Source organism: Pygocentrus nattereri, chromosome 7, assembly GCF_015220715.1.
Source record: "Pygocentrus nattereri isolate fPygNat1 chromosome 7, fPygNat1.pri, whole genome shotgun sequence".
NCBI lineage: Eukaryota > Metazoa > Chordata > Actinopteri > Characiformes > Serrasalmidae > Pygocentrus > Pygocentrus nattereri.
In genome coordinates, this window is record NC_051217.1 from 11,449,062 (window position 1) to 11,468,058 (window position 18,997).

An 18,997-nucleotide genomic window follows, 5' to 3' on the forward strand; every position below is an offset into this window, starting at 1 on the left:
ATGTGCATAGTGTGACACACAGATATTACACCACTACCAGGTACACCACATGTTAACTTCTGACAATGTGCTTCAATTATGAATCGTATTAGTCTATGTCACCTCTAAGACAGCGGTATAAATAAAGCGTATAGTGAAATAGCCTTAAGAGACTATCATAATTTGATTGGGCTTAATGCAGTCAATAGTCATTTATTAAAATATATATTTAAATTGGATCATGACACCCTTTGTGTACAGTGTGTACAATTTTTATTCGTGTGCATGTGTATGTCTGCATGTGTGTATGTGTACATACCAGCCTCTGGCATGCGCACCATAGTGCTGGCAATCTGACCCTCTCCATCACTGGTGAAGGCAGAGACTTCAAACACATAAGCTGTGTAGGGGCGGAGTTTGTCCATTCTCACACTGATCGGCACACTCCAGGTGGAGGCTGGAGGAATGGCTGATAGTGTGACTGGGGGTAGTGCTGCAGAAGTCATCAGGGAGGACTCAGATGGGCTGGGAGTTCCTCGAGACAAAATATCTGCAGCATCCTAGACAACACACATGTAGACAGACATTAATATAGTAAAGTACAAATTATTCACCTTCAGGACATAATTCTTAGGAGATTAGATATAGGACAATTCATTTGTACAAGGAGGGAAACGTCAAAGGAAACTAAGTGAAAAAAATGTCATTTCTAAAACTGGAATTAAAATATATAAAGAAAATGTGAAAATTTTGAATAGTAAGAGGGTCATTTGCATATTGTGGCCTTCTTTGATAAAAGTATTACAAAGACCAATATTGTGAAATAACTGCAAATTGAAGTATTGCATTGTCTTATTTAAAGTACACAAACATTTTTGCAGATACCAATGCTGTCATACATTGCAATGAGGAAGAGCTCCATTCATGATGTCTTCGGCATTGAGCTCCAGGGTTCGGACTATCTGCCCTGTTCGGGCATGTTTGGCTTTGACTGCAAACTTGGTGATGAGTCCATTTATGCGTACAGGCAGAAACCACGTTACAAGCACTGTCGAGTGATTCTGAGCATAAGCTGTGAGATTTGTCACCAGACCAGGAGCTGCAGCAGAGGACAGACATATACATATAAAACAAATTCTGCACTGTATAAACACAGATTGGAAAAAAATTCAAAGGAAAAACATAAACAGCATTTCTTACGGGCCTCTGAAGTTTTGAAGTAAAGTGACTGGCTAAAAGGTCCAGTCCCTGCTTTGTTTACTGCTGCAACCTAAAGGGTGGGTGGAGGGTGAGGGGTGAAAAACAAACAATTAGAACACACTCAAGCAACCCACACACAGAGGCATACACACACTCACTCACAATCAGCGTCAAATATTGAACCCTGTGAAATCCGATCGACACATGACAGATGACCCCACTACACAACACACCACACACACATTTCTATGCTTCAGACCTGTCAAAAAACACACACACAATGCTTGGACAGTGAATTGGAAGGACAGCGCCTAAGAGAGTAATGAATTCACAAGACAAATAACGGAAAACAGAGATCCATCATAGATCCATAGATCTCTTTACCAGATAAATAATTAAGCACATGTGAATTATTTAATGAGATCAATGGAATGGATGTCATTGGCAACTTTCCTACAGATCGTTCATGCCCCTCAGCATTTCCATTCTACAAAGCATTTTACAAGCTTTAATTTTATAGATGCCAACAACATAAATTACAATTATAAGTCTACAGCAAAAAAGTAACAGCTTATATTTTTTCTAAGTGAGCAGATGGTTAGATATCAGATACAACATTCAAACAGCTTCAGACATCTGTGTAGAACACTAATACATTTCTGTGAGTTATTTTGTCTTTATCGTTCTTCTTTCAATGATCTAACCATATAATTATAGGTATAGCACTGTTCAAAAGTCAGAGACCACCCTTTAACAAATAAATATTATAAAAAAAATTTCAGTAATTAATTCAGTATTTATCCTTTGCTTTAATGACAGCTTCCATACTTCCATATGGAAGACTTGCATTCTGCTGCCAGGATATTTTTGCATACCTCCAAAGTTCAGTCTTAGAATTTGGTTACACTTTCTGCTTCTCACAATCCAAAAAACTCCAAACATTTTCAGTTGAGGTCTGGATTCTGGCATGGACAGTCCATTGTTCTGAGAACACCAGCAATTCTTCGTTTGATTTGCACATTTTTTGCTTTTTCTCAGTTAAGGGCACTTGACAGCAAAGTGCCCTTTCTGGCCCATAATGTTGGTTTTTCTTCTCACAGTGGAAGGATGGCCAGAAATATCTGTGAATGTTTTTCAGATCTGAAGTAAGAATGGAGCTTGATTTTCTCTTCTCTTTCAAAGATGAATGTTTTAAGTACTGTTTATCTGATGGTGATTTTTTTGGTTTTGGTAGTCTACCGGGCATGCTGAGTTAAAATTTTCCTATATCTTTCAATGATTATTTTGAATTCCAGCTCTAGAAACTCTTGTATTTTCATTTATTTTTCTTTGACGTCCTGTGTTCCAGTACCCTTGGGTTATCTTACATCTAATGCCCTTTGAAATATCTTCTAAAAATGAATAACTTGTACCTATTGGCGATTACTGAAAATTAAATAAAAAAGGGTGATCTCTGACTTTGAACATCACTGCAACAAAAAATAAATAACATTATACTATAACTGGTCAAAAGCTGCTGACACATTCAGCATCTGTTTGACTCTAGGGTGATGCAGTTTGTAATAGCTATATCTAGTGTTTCACAGCAAAACTTATATGGAAATATGAATATGAAATCCTTACACGAATAGCAGTGCAATGAGAACATCAGGTCTTTGGAAGAGAAAGTAATGCTGTTCAGTTTCACTGTATGTGTGTGTATACCTGAATGTTATAAGTGGCTCCAGGTGAAAGTGTGTTCAGCAGTGTTTCTGGAATGTCCAGGCTTTTAGTGACCTCAGTAAAGGAGGGGTCAGGGTGTGGACACATCTCCTTGTATCTGATGATGAACGAATGGATAGTAGGATCAGGAGGCAGTGGCATCCGCCAGGAGAGCAGGATTCCATTGGACCCCACTCGTTCTCCCTCTGGTTTGGAGGGAGCAGGAGGAACTATGTGTACACACACAGGTATATACAAATCAAATACTTATCAAAAGCAAGGCATACACATTTAGTGTTATCAAAATATATCTGAAAAACAAAAAGGGGCTGTTTACACCTTGCATTGGCATGTGTTTTATGTCCAATCATCTGGACATGCCTTTTTACGCTTTTCACAAAAATTCAGACAAAACACACTACTTGGCTAACTGTGACTGTGGGTTTGATAGGCATAAGTTTCTCTGTTGTGTACTGCAAGGATCTGTACCTGGTCTCTTGTTTTTCTCAGTGCACACACTGCTATTACATCATATTATTAGTGAACATAAAGTCAACTTTCACAGCTATGCACACAATACATGCTGACATATTAGTGGTGCCAGATGACTGATATCCCAAGTGCAAAAATGTATATAAATAGGTCAAATATCTTTTTTTATGCAAGAAAAACAACTATATAGTAGAGTTTTCTATTAACAACCCATGTGTGTCTACACTTGTGTCTCCATTTTTAATTTTTTTTAAGTAACTTGAAAAAATTGTGGGAAAACTGAATGAAAAATGGACAAACAGAAATGTTTCACAATTCACAAAAACTTGGAATAAAATTTTAAAGATTAAATTCAATTATAAGATATGGACCTTTTGTGACTTCTCTCATAAAGTTACTATTTCAAAGATCAGAGTTCTGACAGCGACAATATATTCAATAATGGTAACATCCTGGTAAAATCCTGCTAAAAGAAAACTGTATAGAAAACATGTTCATTCACGCTTGTGCTAAATGTGGTTAAGATCCATCTCTAACCACCTCTGAATGTGGTCTGAGTGATCACTGATCTGATTGTAATCCAATTACAGTGTGTCCTGAGTATAGCATTTACACCTGGTTTTTCATGAGGGCAAGTGAAATCTAAGTGTAGTTAAACTGCAAAGAATTTTTCGGATATAAAACGCAATGGAACAAATGATGTAATCTACTGCACCTAAACACTCTGAATGCTTTGAATAAAATATTATTATTAAATAGTATTTAATAAATAAATAAATTACATTATTATCATTATTATTATATTTCTTTTTTTTTAAGAGTGATGTAATATCATGCACCATGACATCATGGATCGCAAAGGTAAAAGCATGACATTGTTGAGAATGGACTTTCTAATAATTATTGTATGAGCACCAAAGTTTGCAAACAATTAGCACCAATCAAAAACTCACTCATCAATCAGTCTCCCTGACTCCCAGGTTGACTGTCTTTAGTACTTTAGTAAGTTGTTCAACAAAATTTTTTTATTTATCTTTTTTGTTCATTCAAATTCTGTTTGACAATGCTGAATCATGAGCCCAGTGTCGTGAATTGAATAGAATCACGGGTTGAGCATATCATTACACCCCTATTTGATAGCCTTGTTTACGATGTGTTGGAAACGGCTCTTATGAACTAGAATTGTCAGGGAATGATAACATCTGTGGAAAACGTGTTTCAGAAAGGATATCCATAGATCATAGATCACAACTATTGCCTTAAATAGGCTTCAAAATGGACTGAACTTTCCAAGACTGTTTTAAACTGGCTTGCTCCATATACCCGAAAGACAATACTTGGTTAATTGTGACTGTGTCTGAAGAGTTTCTATGTGATGTACTGCAATGATCTGAGCTCCTCTAAATTTTTGCCCATGCATTAGGCCATATCAGCAGTGAACAATTAAAAGTGCAAAAATGTATACAAATAGGTGAACAAAACTGACACGTCAGTCTGGACTGAGCTGAACTACAACAAATACTTGCTGCTTTGTGTAGTTTAATAGTATATGCTCAGTATTAATGACATATTATTATTATTATTGTTATTGTTATTAATATAGAGCTCAATATTTTTAATTCTTGTTATTTTATTTATTTATATTTTTGGTCCCATTTGCCATTTGCAATAGCTGTAAGAAATGTGTTGTATAAATGGAGATTATTATTATTATTATTATTATAGTCATTTCTTTTCTGAGCTTTTGTGTGACTCTGCACTGTCTTAATGACTGTCCTGAGTCATAGTGTCTAGGAGGTGTATCAGTTCTTAAGGGAGTGTCGTAAGAAAGATGTGCTGTGATGGAGCATAGTCTACTGATGCAGCACTGATAAATTCCAGAGTCTATGACTGAGAGGTAGAACAAGAACTCAATCAGTAATACATGTGCAAAAAATCTGTCTTGTACACCAGCATGACTTCTACATATCTGTCTTGGTTGCAGCAACAGTTCACTACATTGCACTTCACTAAATTACATATACGTGCATTCAAACATTTGGAATTGCTGTTCAACATTAGAAATCAAAATTTCTAACAATATAGAATGAATCTGTTTCAAACAATTAGCAGTACAGCTGTCAATAAAAATGAAAAGAAATTGTAAACATGTCCAGAATGATTAACAGAGCTATTGTGGATTCTGAAATGATATCGGATTAAGCTATAATAAATTATAGGATTAAGCTATAATAAAATTAACATCCAGAATTCTTCATTTTTCAAAAGTGGAGATCAATTGCCAATGCAGAAAACTTTACAAAAGAATGTTAATAGATAATTACAAGATATTGTTCATTAAGTGATAATTGTTGTTTGCAGAATTCTTGAAACACTGAATATAATATCTAAAATATATTTTTGCAAATAGTTTGTTATATTTAAATCCACATTGTAACAAGTTATTGTTGAACATATAATAACAAATATTGTTAACATGACAAGAGATTCCAAATTTTTTAATGCTATCTACATCTATTTTCTATGTTCTATTTTAATGTTAGGAAGTTAATGAAATCAATGAGATCAGCCTTGCTTAATATTTACCTCAAAATTGCTTTACCCAAACATGGATAACTACCTAACATCCTCCAAACCTCTGCAAAGCTACAAAGCATTTGAACACAAAGAGAAGCACCAACACACAAACACGCTCACCAGATTCACTGGTGGTAATTATCCGGCTGACAGGAGAGCTTAGACCTGAGGAGGCAACTGCACTGACTGTTACGGTGTATGATGTCCCTGGACTCACACTGGACACATTGGCCTATAACACACATATAAACATACATGAACACACAACTGATTAAAAATATTGGATAAAATGGTCATTAATGGCCTTTCTTGGGGCATACAGCCAATGGGCATATCGGGTGTGTGGGACTGATTTCAGCAAGGATGACTTCACTCTACCGAGTCATCCTTTTAATTCAGCTTAATTCAACTGAAGAAACACAAACTGATCTGTACCAGATGTACTGAACTAAATTTAACTCAACCCAACAACAAACAGTCAGCTTTGAATATAACAGATCAAACCCTCAACCAGTTCAACAACAAAACCTCCACCTTCATCTCAAACAAACAGACACAGCCTAATACTGAAGTAAAACACTGCAGAAGAAAATGAATGTAAACATTTAACATCAGATTGTTCAAGAATTCTAATCACACTATAGAAGTGACAGACAGAAATGGCTGGAAACAAAGCCGTTTTAAATATGTACATAATCTTTATTATATTGCATAAATGTACAATATAATTTTGATCTTTAAAGCAAATTATTAGACTCAATATGAGCACCCTACTACTGTTTCAACTACCAATTACATGATAAAAATTTAACGATACATAAAACAAGGTTCCATAAATATCATATGACAACTTTTTCCACAGCCATAACAAACTACAAAATATCTTTGTAATATCTTTCAAAATATCTTTATAACACTATGTTGATCCATTAGATGGTCAGAAGGGCAGAAAGATTTGGGCTAAAGCTCTTAGTGGGACTGGAACAAGTAATATGTATATATATATATATATATATATATATATATATATATATATATATATATGTGTGTGTGTGTGTGTGTGTGTGTGTGTGTGTGTGTGTATAAACTAAACAGTTCACAAAATAAGAGTGCACTCCATCACTGTCACAAAACACATTCCAACACATGCTACTATTCAAGCACATTTAAAAGCCATCATTTTCTGTCAGTGCTATATAACACTAAAAAACCCAAAGAATCCTCTGCTACCAGCTACAGGTGAGTGAGCCAGCATGTGTGGGACTAGAGAAAGGATAAGCATCTAGAATGTGTTTGCATCTCTGAACAAAACTGCTTCACCAAGCACGCAGTGAATAGTCTCAGGAGAGAAAGCATACGCGTGTCACTCTGTACCTGTGTCACCCAGAGGCAGAGATGAAGAGGCCTACCTGAACGCTGGTGAGGGACACACACAGGCCAAGCAGCAGGGGCAGGCAGAGCAGCATGCTGACCCCTCAGAGAGAGAGAGAGAGAGACTGGCCAGCTGAAGGCTGAACAGTGGAGGACAAATGTTCCAGGTTTGAAACAACTCTTACCCTACTGCAACTAAAAGTCATTAAAACTTAATGGTACTCTCTCTCTCTCTCTATTGCGCTCTCTCTCTCTCTCTCTTTCTCTCCCTCTCTCTAACCTGCATTCTCCAACCTTCCTTCACACACTCCGCCCAGCCGATACAGATACCCCACCACCTGACACCTGGCACTCGAAAACAGGGAAGCTGCAGGAACAAGTGTGTGCGACAGTTTGTGCTTTTCAGAGTTTGATAAAAGAAAGAAAGAAAGAAAAATAAATACAAATGAAAGAAGGAGAGAAATAAAGAAAGTAAGAAAATAGATAGAGTAAAGAAAGAGAATGAAAAAGGAAAGGATGAATGAAAGAAGAAATGAAGAAATGAAAAACTTGTTATACATCATTACACTGGATATCATCTTTCATCATCTCAACATGAAACACACACATCTGTGCATGTATAGCAGCAGTTGATAATGAGGTCTCTCGTCAGCTCTGTACCTGTAAATGACCGTCTGCTGTGGTTGTCATGGTGACATTGCCATGTTCTGGCATGAGCTGTACCAAATACTGCTGATCACATCCAGAGGATGGCAGCCAACGGATAGAGAATGAATGAGGAGACACACTGACCACACACACATCCTGAGGACCAGCAGGAACTGAAAGACACACACAAATACATCCATATACACACAAATGAACAACACATAAGCTAAAACATTAAATGCTACAGTATGGGCATAACAATTTTGATACAGCACTGAGAAATGTTCAAAACAGTGCATCCACTGTCGATGGCATCTGTGTGCATCATGTTTGTTTCTGTATCGTTAGTAGCTCGGTTTCACCATTTTATAGTACCACTATTTTGCACTAGAACATAATACTTTGTAATATTTTAACTCTGTAGAAACAAAACAATTCTGAGATTGTAGTTAAACCTTTACCTCAGAAAAAGTCAGAAACCACCCTTGTTTAATTTCCAGTCAAAACAGCCATTAGGCACAAGTTATAAATTTTTCAGCATCAGAACAAAAGCATAAATTTATCAGTATGTATTTCTGATTCTGATAAATGTATCAGAAAATGAAACATAAGCCTCAACAACTAAACATGATATATTTTTTAAAATATATATTGTGTCCGCCCTTTGCCTTTATAACAGCTTCCATTCTTATCAGGAGACTTGTTTTCTGCTGCAGGGATATTTTTCTACACCTCCAAAGTTCAGTCTTAGAAGCTGGTTGTACTTTCTGCTTCTCCTGATCCAAATAAACCCAAACACATTCAGGGATGTTGATGTCTGGACTCTGGGGTGGTCGGTCCAATGTTCTAAGAACACCAGCAGCTTCTTTGTCTGATTTGCAAATGTTCTTCTTTTTGTGTTTCTTTTTCTCACTATGGGCTTCTTGACAGCTACACATCCTTTCAGACTAATTGCGTTGAGTTGTCCTCTCACAGTGGAAGGATGGACAGAAATACCTGTGATTTTTTTTCAGATTTTTTTGAAATGAGGAGTTTGAATTTCTCATATCTTTCAAAGATTAAAATTAAGTGTATCTGAAAGTGACAGTTTTGTCCTGCATGGGTGTTCAGTTTTTTCATTTTCATTCAGTGTTCAGTTTTTTCATCTTTTAATTATTTCTAAATTACAGAAACTGCTTTTTCATGTATTTTCCTTTGATGTCCTCTTATGCAAATGGTTTACTTAGATATGTCCTCTGAAAATTAATAACTTGTACTTGGCTGTTTTGACTGAAAATTAAATAAATTAATGTATAATGTTTCCCCCCTTGTTGCAGAAAAACAAAGCCTTACATCGGGCTTCTTTTTAACAACCTTCAAGACTTAATAATCAAGTTACACATACAGCTGCTTCAGTTATTGCACTGCAAAAGATGGAATCTTGTGAAGTAATATTATCTTACATCTTTTCAATATATCTCATATTATTTAACTTTAATTTTTTTGACAACATAGTGAGATAATTTGACTAAAATCACTTAACACAAGTAAAACATTTAGGAATTAGTTAAACAATCTTATAGAAAGCTCACAACAATCAATTCTAAATGAAACAATCAAAACGAGAAATCGAATATAACGATATATCGAATAGATTCAAGATCATTTCACTTAACAAGGTATCATTTTCTGCACTGTATGGTGGGTGACGGAGAGCTATGCATGCAGGTGCACTATTCAAAACCCATTTTCTTTGCAGCTCTGAGATAATTTTAAGAAACTAAGTGGACTCATCAGTAAGTGCTTTACAAGTTGATGCTTTTTAAAAAGTTCCATGAGAAGTGTAACCTGTGTGTATGGTGAGAGTGGCAGCTGTCCCTCTAAGTGTGTTTCTGACCCGTTCCACTGTGGCATTGTAGGAGCATCCATCCCGCAGGCCGCTCAGCATGTACTCCTGAGTGTGTGTGCTCACGTTGAATGTCCAGTTGTGCGAGGTGTTACTGACCATCACCTTGTGGAAGTCAAACTGGCCAGCAGCAGTGTCCCAGACCAGTGTGGCAGACGAGGAGTTGATGTGTGAGAGAGTGAGTGAACACAAGCCTGCAGGCCCTAAATGATCAGTCAAAGGACAAAGACATTATAACCGAACTGAGCTATGCTTAAGTTATGGCAGTGAGGAATGGAAGCTGGGACCCACTGATGGCTCCTGGTTATTTAAGGGGTTAATAGAGATGGAACAATAACATTTTCATTTATGATATGAATACAGATATTGAAACATTGAGCAACAATATTTTTGAAACAATACTTTTCCTCTATTTTGGTTTAGGGCACTGCTGAATATGTCTGCCTTTTCTCTTAGTGTCCAAACCATAAAAAGGAATTGCAGAGTGATTTTGAGGGCACTGTAATCTCCCACATACACTCATAGTTTCTATTGAACACCACAAATGTCTACATTAGCTGAATGTATGCCAAAGTGCGTTGCGAGTCTATAGTCACGACACAGCAGACAAAGAAACATTATGTTAATGATGGCTGCTGAGCCACTTACAACAAAACTTTCAGAAACTTGAATCAAACATGAAACCAAACAAAGTTCTTCTAGTGCCCATGTCTACAGCTACCAATAAAAAGTCAACACTGTGTCCCAAAGTCTATAACTGGGTTTGTGATTTTGCTTAAGTGCATAGTAACTTACCGTATTTCATAATTTTATCTCACAGTATTAATGCTCTTCCTTGATATTTCAATGCCCTGGTGATACATACTTTATCAATTTATTATTTTTCTTAATTTAGACCTGGAACACACTGAGAGAAACCCTCTTGGCTAAGACATAAAACAATATATTGACTGAATGTGTTTACAAGTACACAAAACCGCAAGAGTGAACTTTGGGACAGGACGCAACTTCAGTCTTGCAACCAACTAATGCTGGTTTGTTTATGTGACTGCTGAATACTGACACAGACTGATGATGAGAAAGTACTCAAATCGATTAGTTGATTCATTCAATGATGTGTTTTACTGCTATTTGGTAATCTAAACAGTTCTCCCTTACATAGTGCAGCACTACAGAGGCAAGGAGTTGGTTAAATCCTATGTGACTATGATGACAGAATCTCTCAGATTCTTACTAGTGGAGGTGTTTTTGTTAACACTCTGGCTGAAATCAGATCCCAAAAAGGACTGGATCTCAAACTTGTAATCAGTTCCGGGCATCAGGTCATTTATCCTCAGGTTGTTGATATAGACATCGACCTGGTGAAGAAGAGGAATATCTGTAGCAAGGCCATATCGCATCTAAAGGGAAAGAGCAAATGGAAAAGAGAAAGAAAGTAATAGAGCAATGAGCATTGAGAAGGAAATAGAGCAATGAGCATTGAGAAGGAAATGGAGCAATGAGCAATGGTGATAGTGAGGGAGGAGAAAGAAACACAAAGAAACTCTATGAATATAAATTGTATGGGAAAGTCCATCCAGATACTTTCCCAACTAAAGAGTCTGACAGCACACACACTTCCTCACTCACACACACTTTCTTGCTCTTTCTCTATCTCGTGGTGGGGTATAATGCGGGATTTGGGTTCGTGTATTATTGAGAGAGTCAGTAACCTGAGCAGGTCAGACTTAGGGGCGTCGCTAGGCAACGTCTCAGGTGAGGCAGTCAGTATGAAAGTTTAAACAGGTGTCCTGCTTCCCCCCCCTGCCTCAATGTAACCCACACACATACATTCTTTCACAGTAAAACATCACAGTAACATCACAATACTTAATATCAATTCATAACTGCACTGTACATCTTTCCATTGATGTTCGTGTAAACTATAGAACAAGAAAGTATATTTTCCCTGCAAAATGGAATACCAATATAATTGTATTTATTGCTGAGGCAGAGTGACTATGCATGGCCTACCCTGTAACCATCCACTCTGCCATGTGGGCGTGTCCAGATGATGTACATGGCATTTAGGTCTTGTTCAATAAAGGTGATGTCATCAGGAGGGGCTGGAACTGCAGTATAAAAACTGATAAGAAGGAAGGACAAATACAAATCACCTAGCTAAACAAGTGTCACTGTTAAAGTATTAGTCTTAAAGTATTAGAAAGTTTCACAAATTAAGATGTAAATGAAGTTTTTCAGAGTGATTTGATGTGAAAAGCTTACCAAAACATACAGAGTCAGAATTATTCACAGTGGTGGGGATAGGAACCATACAATTGAGATTTTTAATGCCTGATGTGTGAGACACTGTTTAAGACAGTTTTTGAGAGTTTGGCTCAAAATATATATCTCAAGTCCCCATATTAAACCTCATCAAACCACTCTGAATGACTCACATTTCAACCTGCAGATGCACACCTGTATTTCTTCTAATCTGCCAACAGCACAGCTACATCACATGTAAATAATGCCATTTGTAGGTCTGAGACCCTTCGTGGTTAGCCGTGTAATCATGACTACAGAAGTATACAATAATTCCACTATTCATGATAATCCTTTTTTTGTATTCTTCATTTTATTTTTGTTTACAAAATATATTTTCAATAAAGCTAAGTGAGCCTTGATAATGCTACAAAAGAACAGCATTTTCTGCAATTAAGTAGGTCTAAATCTCTGGTGCCAGTGTTTTTCCAGACTGCTCAAGACTGTAGCTACATTCCTACAGTTAGCAATGCAGGGAAATGAAATTTCATGACCAAAAATGAAACCAATAAACAAAAGAAATTGTACTTTTATATATAATTTGGATTTTTTATTAATGCTTTTAAAATAAAGTGACAATGCTGATGCTGCTTCAAAGACAATAATTGCCAACTAATTTAATTTTAAACTGCTTTCTTAACATGTAAAGCACAAGGATGTGGATTTGGAGCTCCCATCAAAATTTTTGTGCATTCCTATTAATAACAGCTGTACTGATCTAGGCAAAAACTGGATAACATAATTTTTGTAACACACCCAGTTTGAAATGGTACACTTTCATAAATGTCTGCTAATACTAGTTTTCTCTCAAATTATAAGTATTACTATAACCCCAGAACAAAGAATAAAAAGTACAATTTAATGACTAATCTCAGTTATTCCAGAGACAATCATGCACCAAATGAATGGCACTGGTTTACTGAGAACATTGAGGGGCATGAAATGATGCTTGTGGTGGCTAGCAGTGCAGGAGACTGACAAACCACAAATGTGTGTGTGTGAGAATGAGCGCTACATCTAATACTGAGAGCTCATGTACAGCAGGGGGCAGTATAGTACAACAACAGACATCAGTTAGTCTGTACTAACTAATGCCTTTGTGTTGAACTAGCAGATTCTGTGCCCTTGACAATGAAATGGGCAACTGTTCCATTAGTCATTAGAGTGTGTATATGCATGTTCATATATGTGTACTTACATGTGTTAACAGTAACAGCTGTAGGAATGCTGTGTCTCTCTCCACTAACAGTCATCACCTCAATGGTGTAAAAACTTCCAGGTGGAAGATGTGCAAAATGATACATTCTTGAGAGACACAAAATGGTAGCAGTTATTCATTGGGTGGACCAGATTCAGCTAATGAAAAATAAAAGTAATAGTTCAGGATGATATTTAAAAGCTCATGTGAGCTCAGGCCACACCTCTCCTCAGAGACACTTGGGCTGGTCTGCAGGTTGTAAGTGGAGTTTCTGATTAACAGGATGAATGAGTCACACACCCCTGGACCCTCTTTCCAGCTCACAGTAAGAGACGCTGCTGTCCTCTGAAGTGGTAGCAAAGTAACTGAACTGGGGTCTACAAACATACACAAAGATATATATATATACGTTACTGTTCAAAAGTTTGGAATCATTGCCATATTAACAATTGTGTTAGTTTATATACAATAATAGCATATAGAATGTTAATTTAAATGTTACAAACTATTTGCCATAGGTATTTTTTTAGATGGTTTATTAAGTATTTCTGTGAACAAGAAGATAAAAATGACATTGTAATTAACTATTTAAATAATTTTTTATTAACTTTCTTGAGATTTGATCTCCACTTATAAAGTAATGGACATTCATTTTATTATAACCTCATTCTCAATATTGTGCAACTTTCTCAGTCATTTTAGAATAGCCTATGGCTTCATTCATCATTATGCATGCATCTAAAATTTCTTCATTTTTATTTACAGCATTGCTAGAGTCCTACTATATATCTAAAACCTGTTGCACCTGTGTTGAATGGGAGCGCACAATACCTTAGTACTGATTTTCACAACATGAAATAGCTATTTACCAACACTGACATTGAACAGCACTCAGCATCAAGTTTAAAATGTATTCTTTGATCTTTTGCTTAAATAACAGTTTCCTCCCCAAAACTATTAAAAACACATTCTATAAATCTTTTGCTCCACAGGTGGTTTGATAAATGCTGATGTCACAAGTGGATAAAAAGGATAAGATCAAAATAGATCTCTTTAATATGTTAAATAACCAAAACGTGATCAAAACTATTGAAATATTTATTTAACATTTTCAAACATATAAAACAGTTAGTTGTCTCCTAGTCTCGAAAACTGTCATATGTAGATGAAGAGTCTGATCCACTGCACATTAATTTGGTCACAACTACCAGAGTATGTTTTGGTTTTAGCCACATTTTGAAAAATGTAACAGTGGTCAGTTATTTTGTTACGTTAGTCCTTCTTAACAAATTAGGTGTTTCTTAGCCATGTTAAGTAGCAAAATGCACCATAAGTCTGGGTTGCGAGACTTGGTGCCCTCCAGCCTTGAGAAGTACATACTGTGTAGCAATGTTGTTAAAGCAGTAATGGTCCTAAAATGAAGGTGTGTCTATGTGCATGCATGGTTTATGCATAAATGTTTGTGCACATACATGCTCTGATGGTGAGAAACACAGCTGTACTGTCTCTGAAAGACTCCTTCTCTGTGCGTACTGAGACGTTACACAGCTTGCCTGGGATCACATCCTTAAAAACTGCTCTAGTCTGCAGCACCTTCTGTACCTGCAGGATCACAAGCATATCCAATTGAAGCAATGTGATGCTTGAACACAAGGACCACGAAATAGTATCTTGTCTAGAGACGGCAAGAGACAACTTTGTCTATTCTGATACCGATTCTGTAGCCTTGAGTTCTAGCACATACCAATACTGATCCAATATGAAAAAAAAAGTTTTAATATGAGTATTTCATTTAAGATGAGCATTAAAAGTAGCTGATCCTGCTTAAACCCAAACACTCCACTATCCCATAAGAAAAAATATACAGCTAACAACACCACTTCAAAAAATGCAAGTGTGAAGTATTCACAATTATTTTATTACAGGATTAAATCAGAATTATTATTTTTTTCTTTCCGATGTCTGATATCTGCCCAAAACCAATATCTAGTATCAGATGAGTATCAACTTTACTCCTGTCCATTAAGGTGTGGGCCATATGGCAAAAATATCACAAAACATTTCCATGATATAAGATATATACTACTATACTACTATATTCAGTTTTTCAGCAGTTTAATAATACATTTATTAAAATAAATTCAATTTATTAAAATACATTTAATCTAACATTTCACACACTGCACTGCACTCCAATTAAACAGGAGTAATTACATTTTTTATGTATTGATGATGCACATGATATACTCAGAAACAAAGTACTATGCCATTATTTATCACATTAATATCACCATGTTGCCCAATAAAGTCCATTAAACTCTTGCTGGTGAGGCCAAACAGCATCTAATACATGTCTTTATGCTTTTACGTTCAAAGAATTTTAGTTCTAATCAACACATTGTCGCATGGTTATCATACCATGGCAGTGTCAGCACAATCCAAACAGAGCACTTCATAAGAATGACCATGGCCCTCTGCTCTGTCCCACAGAACCTCTACTGAACTGTCTGTCACAACACCAGCACGCACACGTACAGGAGGAGCCAGACCTGTAAACACACACACACACACACACACATATATAAATATATATATATATATATATATATATATATATATATATATATATATATATATATATATATATATATATACACACACACACAGGGGTTGAACAATGCAACTGAAATACCTGGTTTTAAATTATATTTTATTAGTATGGTGTAGGGCTTCCTTTTGCGGCCAATACAGCGTCAATGCGTCTTGGGAATGACATATACAAGTCCTGCACAGTGGTCAGAGGGATTTTAAGCCATTCGTCTTGCAGGATAGTGTCCAGGTCACTACGTGATGCTAGTGGAGAAAAACGTTTCCTGACTCGCTCCTCCAAAACACCCCAAAGTGGCTCAATAATATTTAGATCTGGTGACTGTGCAGGCCATGGGAGATGTTCAACTTCACTTTCATGTTCATCAAACCAATCTTTCACCAGTCTTGCTGTGTGTATTGGTGCATTGTCATCCTGATACACGGCACCGCCTTCAGGATACAATGTTTGAACCATTGGATGCACATGGTCCTCCAGAATGGGTCGGTAGTCCTTGGCAGTGACATGCCCATCTAGCACAAGTATTGGGCCAAGGGAATGCCATGATATGGCAGCCCAAACCATCACTGATCCACCCCCATGCTTCACTCTGGGCATGCAACAGTCTGAGTGGTACGCTTCTTTGGGGCTTCTCCACACCGTAACTCTCCCGGATGTGGGGAAAACAGTAAAGGTGGACAATACATGTTTCACATTGTCCACAGCCCAAGATTTGCGCTCCTTGCACCATTGAAACCGACGTTTGGCATTGGCACGAGTGACCAAAGGTTTGGCTATAGCAGCCGTGTATATTGACCCTGTGGAGCTCCCGACGGACAGTTTTGGTGGAAACAGGAGAGTTGAGGTGCACATTTAATTCTGCCGTGATTTGGGCAGCCGTGGTTTTGTTTTTTGGATACAATCCTGGTTAGCACCCGAACATTCCTTTCAGACAGCTTCCTCTTGCGTCCACAGTTAATCCTGTTGGATGTGGTTCGTCCTTCTTGGTGGTATGCTGACATTACCCTGGATACCGTGGCTCTTGATACATCACAAAGACTTGCTGTCTTGCCAGCAAGACATGCACCAACAATTTGTCCTCTTTTGAACTCTGGTATGTCACCCATAATGTTGTGTGCATTGCAATATTCTTTACCCTGCTAATTGAACCTTCACACTCTGCTCTTACTGGTGCAATGTGCAATTAATGAAGATTTGCCACCAGGCTGGTCCAATTTAACCATGAAACCTCCCACACTAAAATGACAGGTGTTTCAGTTTCATTGTCCATCCCCGTGTGTGTATATATATATATATGTATGTAGTGATGGTTACATTTTACATTATGGCCAGTAAGTCACTTTAAAAAGACCCAAGGAACCACAAGATAGACCGGCTTTGGCCACAAAAGAGTGATAAGCAAACCCTATAGCCAGCCTGTGGGTAAGTGCTGAAATAGTGGTACAAATTGTTTGTTTGCAGAAGATGGGCTCACTATACTAGAGAAGAACTGTGGAATGCCAGTAGGGCCAACCTGACTAGACTGCAGGTCACTAGAAAGGAGACGAATGATCTCTCTCTGTCTATCAAGAACAGGCTATAGAATTATATTAGGGCCCAGCGCACCACCACAAGGAATCTTATTTTCTCCTCCTGCCCTTTTCCCCTCACTTCATTAATACATTTTGGAGTTTTTGTACATCATATACCTGTCTCTGGCCGCTTTATCCCAGTAGATTGACCCACTCTTACCGGCCTTTGACATCGAAACAGATTGACAAAAGTAGATAATGCAAACTCAAACCTGATTGTTAAAAGTGTAAATCAAATGCAAACTGAAGAAAGAGTAATTACATAAATTGCACAAAGAGCACAGCAAAATGTCAGTAATTACCCTAGACTCCTAAAGGTTAATGATTAGAGCATCAGTAGGAAATCTATTCAAGGACTCTCCAAATAAAGCGGGATCCCACCAGCTTTATTTCTAATCTAGCTCTAACTGCTTTCCAAATCAATCGGTTACTCTTTCCTCACTGAAGCAAAATCAAAGCAAGGCTGTCACTCACAGGTTCTGACTGGGAGCATACTGAAGCCATCACTTCTCATGCCTCTGCTTGTGGCAAACAGCTGGAACTTATACAGTGTTCCTGGACTCAGGTCACCCACCAGAACCTTGCTGCTCCCTCCAGACATGGGGATCCAGGTTTTGTTCCTCTGGTAAGCTACAGTGAGGCCATCATACAGACCACTGCTGGGCATCTGCACAAACAGCACCACGCAGTTTGTGTCCACTGCATATGGAATAGCGTCACTGACCCTCTCTGGTTCTAAAAACATGCATAAACAACCACACACGTGGACACAAGTAATCAAAAATAATGTATACACCTTAAAACAATTGAAAACAAATACATAACATGAGAAAATAAAGTGTTTATTTTTACTGAGTGTCTGATGAATGGTTATCTCCTTGCTCCTATTCCCACCCTTTTCTGCAGCCACACGCACTTCATATGTCTCGCCGGGCACAAGCATAACCAGTGTTAAACAGTCTGAGCTGTTCTCCCAGAATTCTCTGGGACGTGCCTGACTTGTGTGTGGGAGAAGCTGAACATGGTACCCATCAATGTTATCATCCTGAAAAGGTTTCCAGCACACGGTCATGTTGTTCTGCCCCACAGCAGACGCTGATACATTGCATGGGGGACTGACCTCTGCCAAACACATGAACAGTGTTAAAGTGATAGTTTTGTAAAAATAACATTTAAATAATTTTGTTCTTGCTCTAAATGTAGTCCTCTTTGGTGGTCAAAGTTTGATTCTTTAGTTTTGCACCTGAGCTATAAGGCTAAAGCTATTTAGCTAAAAAGGTAATAAAGGTTATATACACCAGTTAGCATAGTGCAAGCTGCATTCCTAAATCACCACAATCTGGCAATTTGCACTGATCTGATAACAATTTAAAACAGACTCTTATGTATTTCTTGATGCTGTATGACATACTGGTATCTATAAAAAATGACTAATATTTAGACAGAATTCCAGCTGTTAGATG

The 18,997-nt window shown here is 37.3% G+C and overlaps 1 protein-coding gene across 3 annotated transcripts in view; it reads right to left on the minus strand.

The window, feature by feature from the left end:
* Positions 1 to 18,997, minus strand: part of ptprq (protein tyrosine phosphatase receptor type Q) — a 61,555-nt gene that overhangs the window by 35,162 nt on the left and 7,396 nt on the right. For all 3 annotated transcript variants that reach the window (XM_037539757.1, XM_037539756.1, XM_037539755.1), the window contains exons 9-23: positions 18,387 to 18,656; positions 18,009 to 18,269; positions 15,774 to 15,904; positions 14,828 to 14,957; positions 13,579 to 13,732; positions 13,356 to 13,462; positions 11,867 to 11,964; positions 11,088 to 11,253; positions 9,796 to 10,056; positions 7,981 to 8,141; positions 6,070 to 6,181; positions 2,884 to 3,110; positions 1,180 to 1,249; positions 879 to 1,078; positions 299 to 539 (exon numbers count right to left, since the gene is read on the minus strand). In XM_037539757.1, the coding sequence (XP_037395654.1) occupies positions 299 to 539; positions 879 to 1,078; positions 1,180 to 1,249; positions 2,884 to 3,110; positions 6,070 to 6,181; positions 7,981 to 8,141; positions 9,796 to 10,056; positions 11,088 to 11,253; positions 11,867 to 11,964; positions 13,356 to 13,462; positions 13,579 to 13,732; positions 14,828 to 14,957; positions 15,774 to 15,904; positions 18,009 to 18,269; positions 18,387 to 18,656 (2,589 nt within the window). The remainder of the gene's footprint in view (positions 1 to 298; positions 540 to 878; positions 1,079 to 1,179; positions 1,250 to 2,883; positions 3,111 to 6,069; positions 6,182 to 7,980; positions 8,142 to 9,795; positions 10,057 to 11,087; positions 11,254 to 11,866; positions 11,965 to 13,355; positions 13,463 to 13,578; positions 13,733 to 14,827; positions 14,958 to 15,773; positions 15,905 to 18,008; positions 18,270 to 18,386; positions 18,657 to 18,997) is intronic.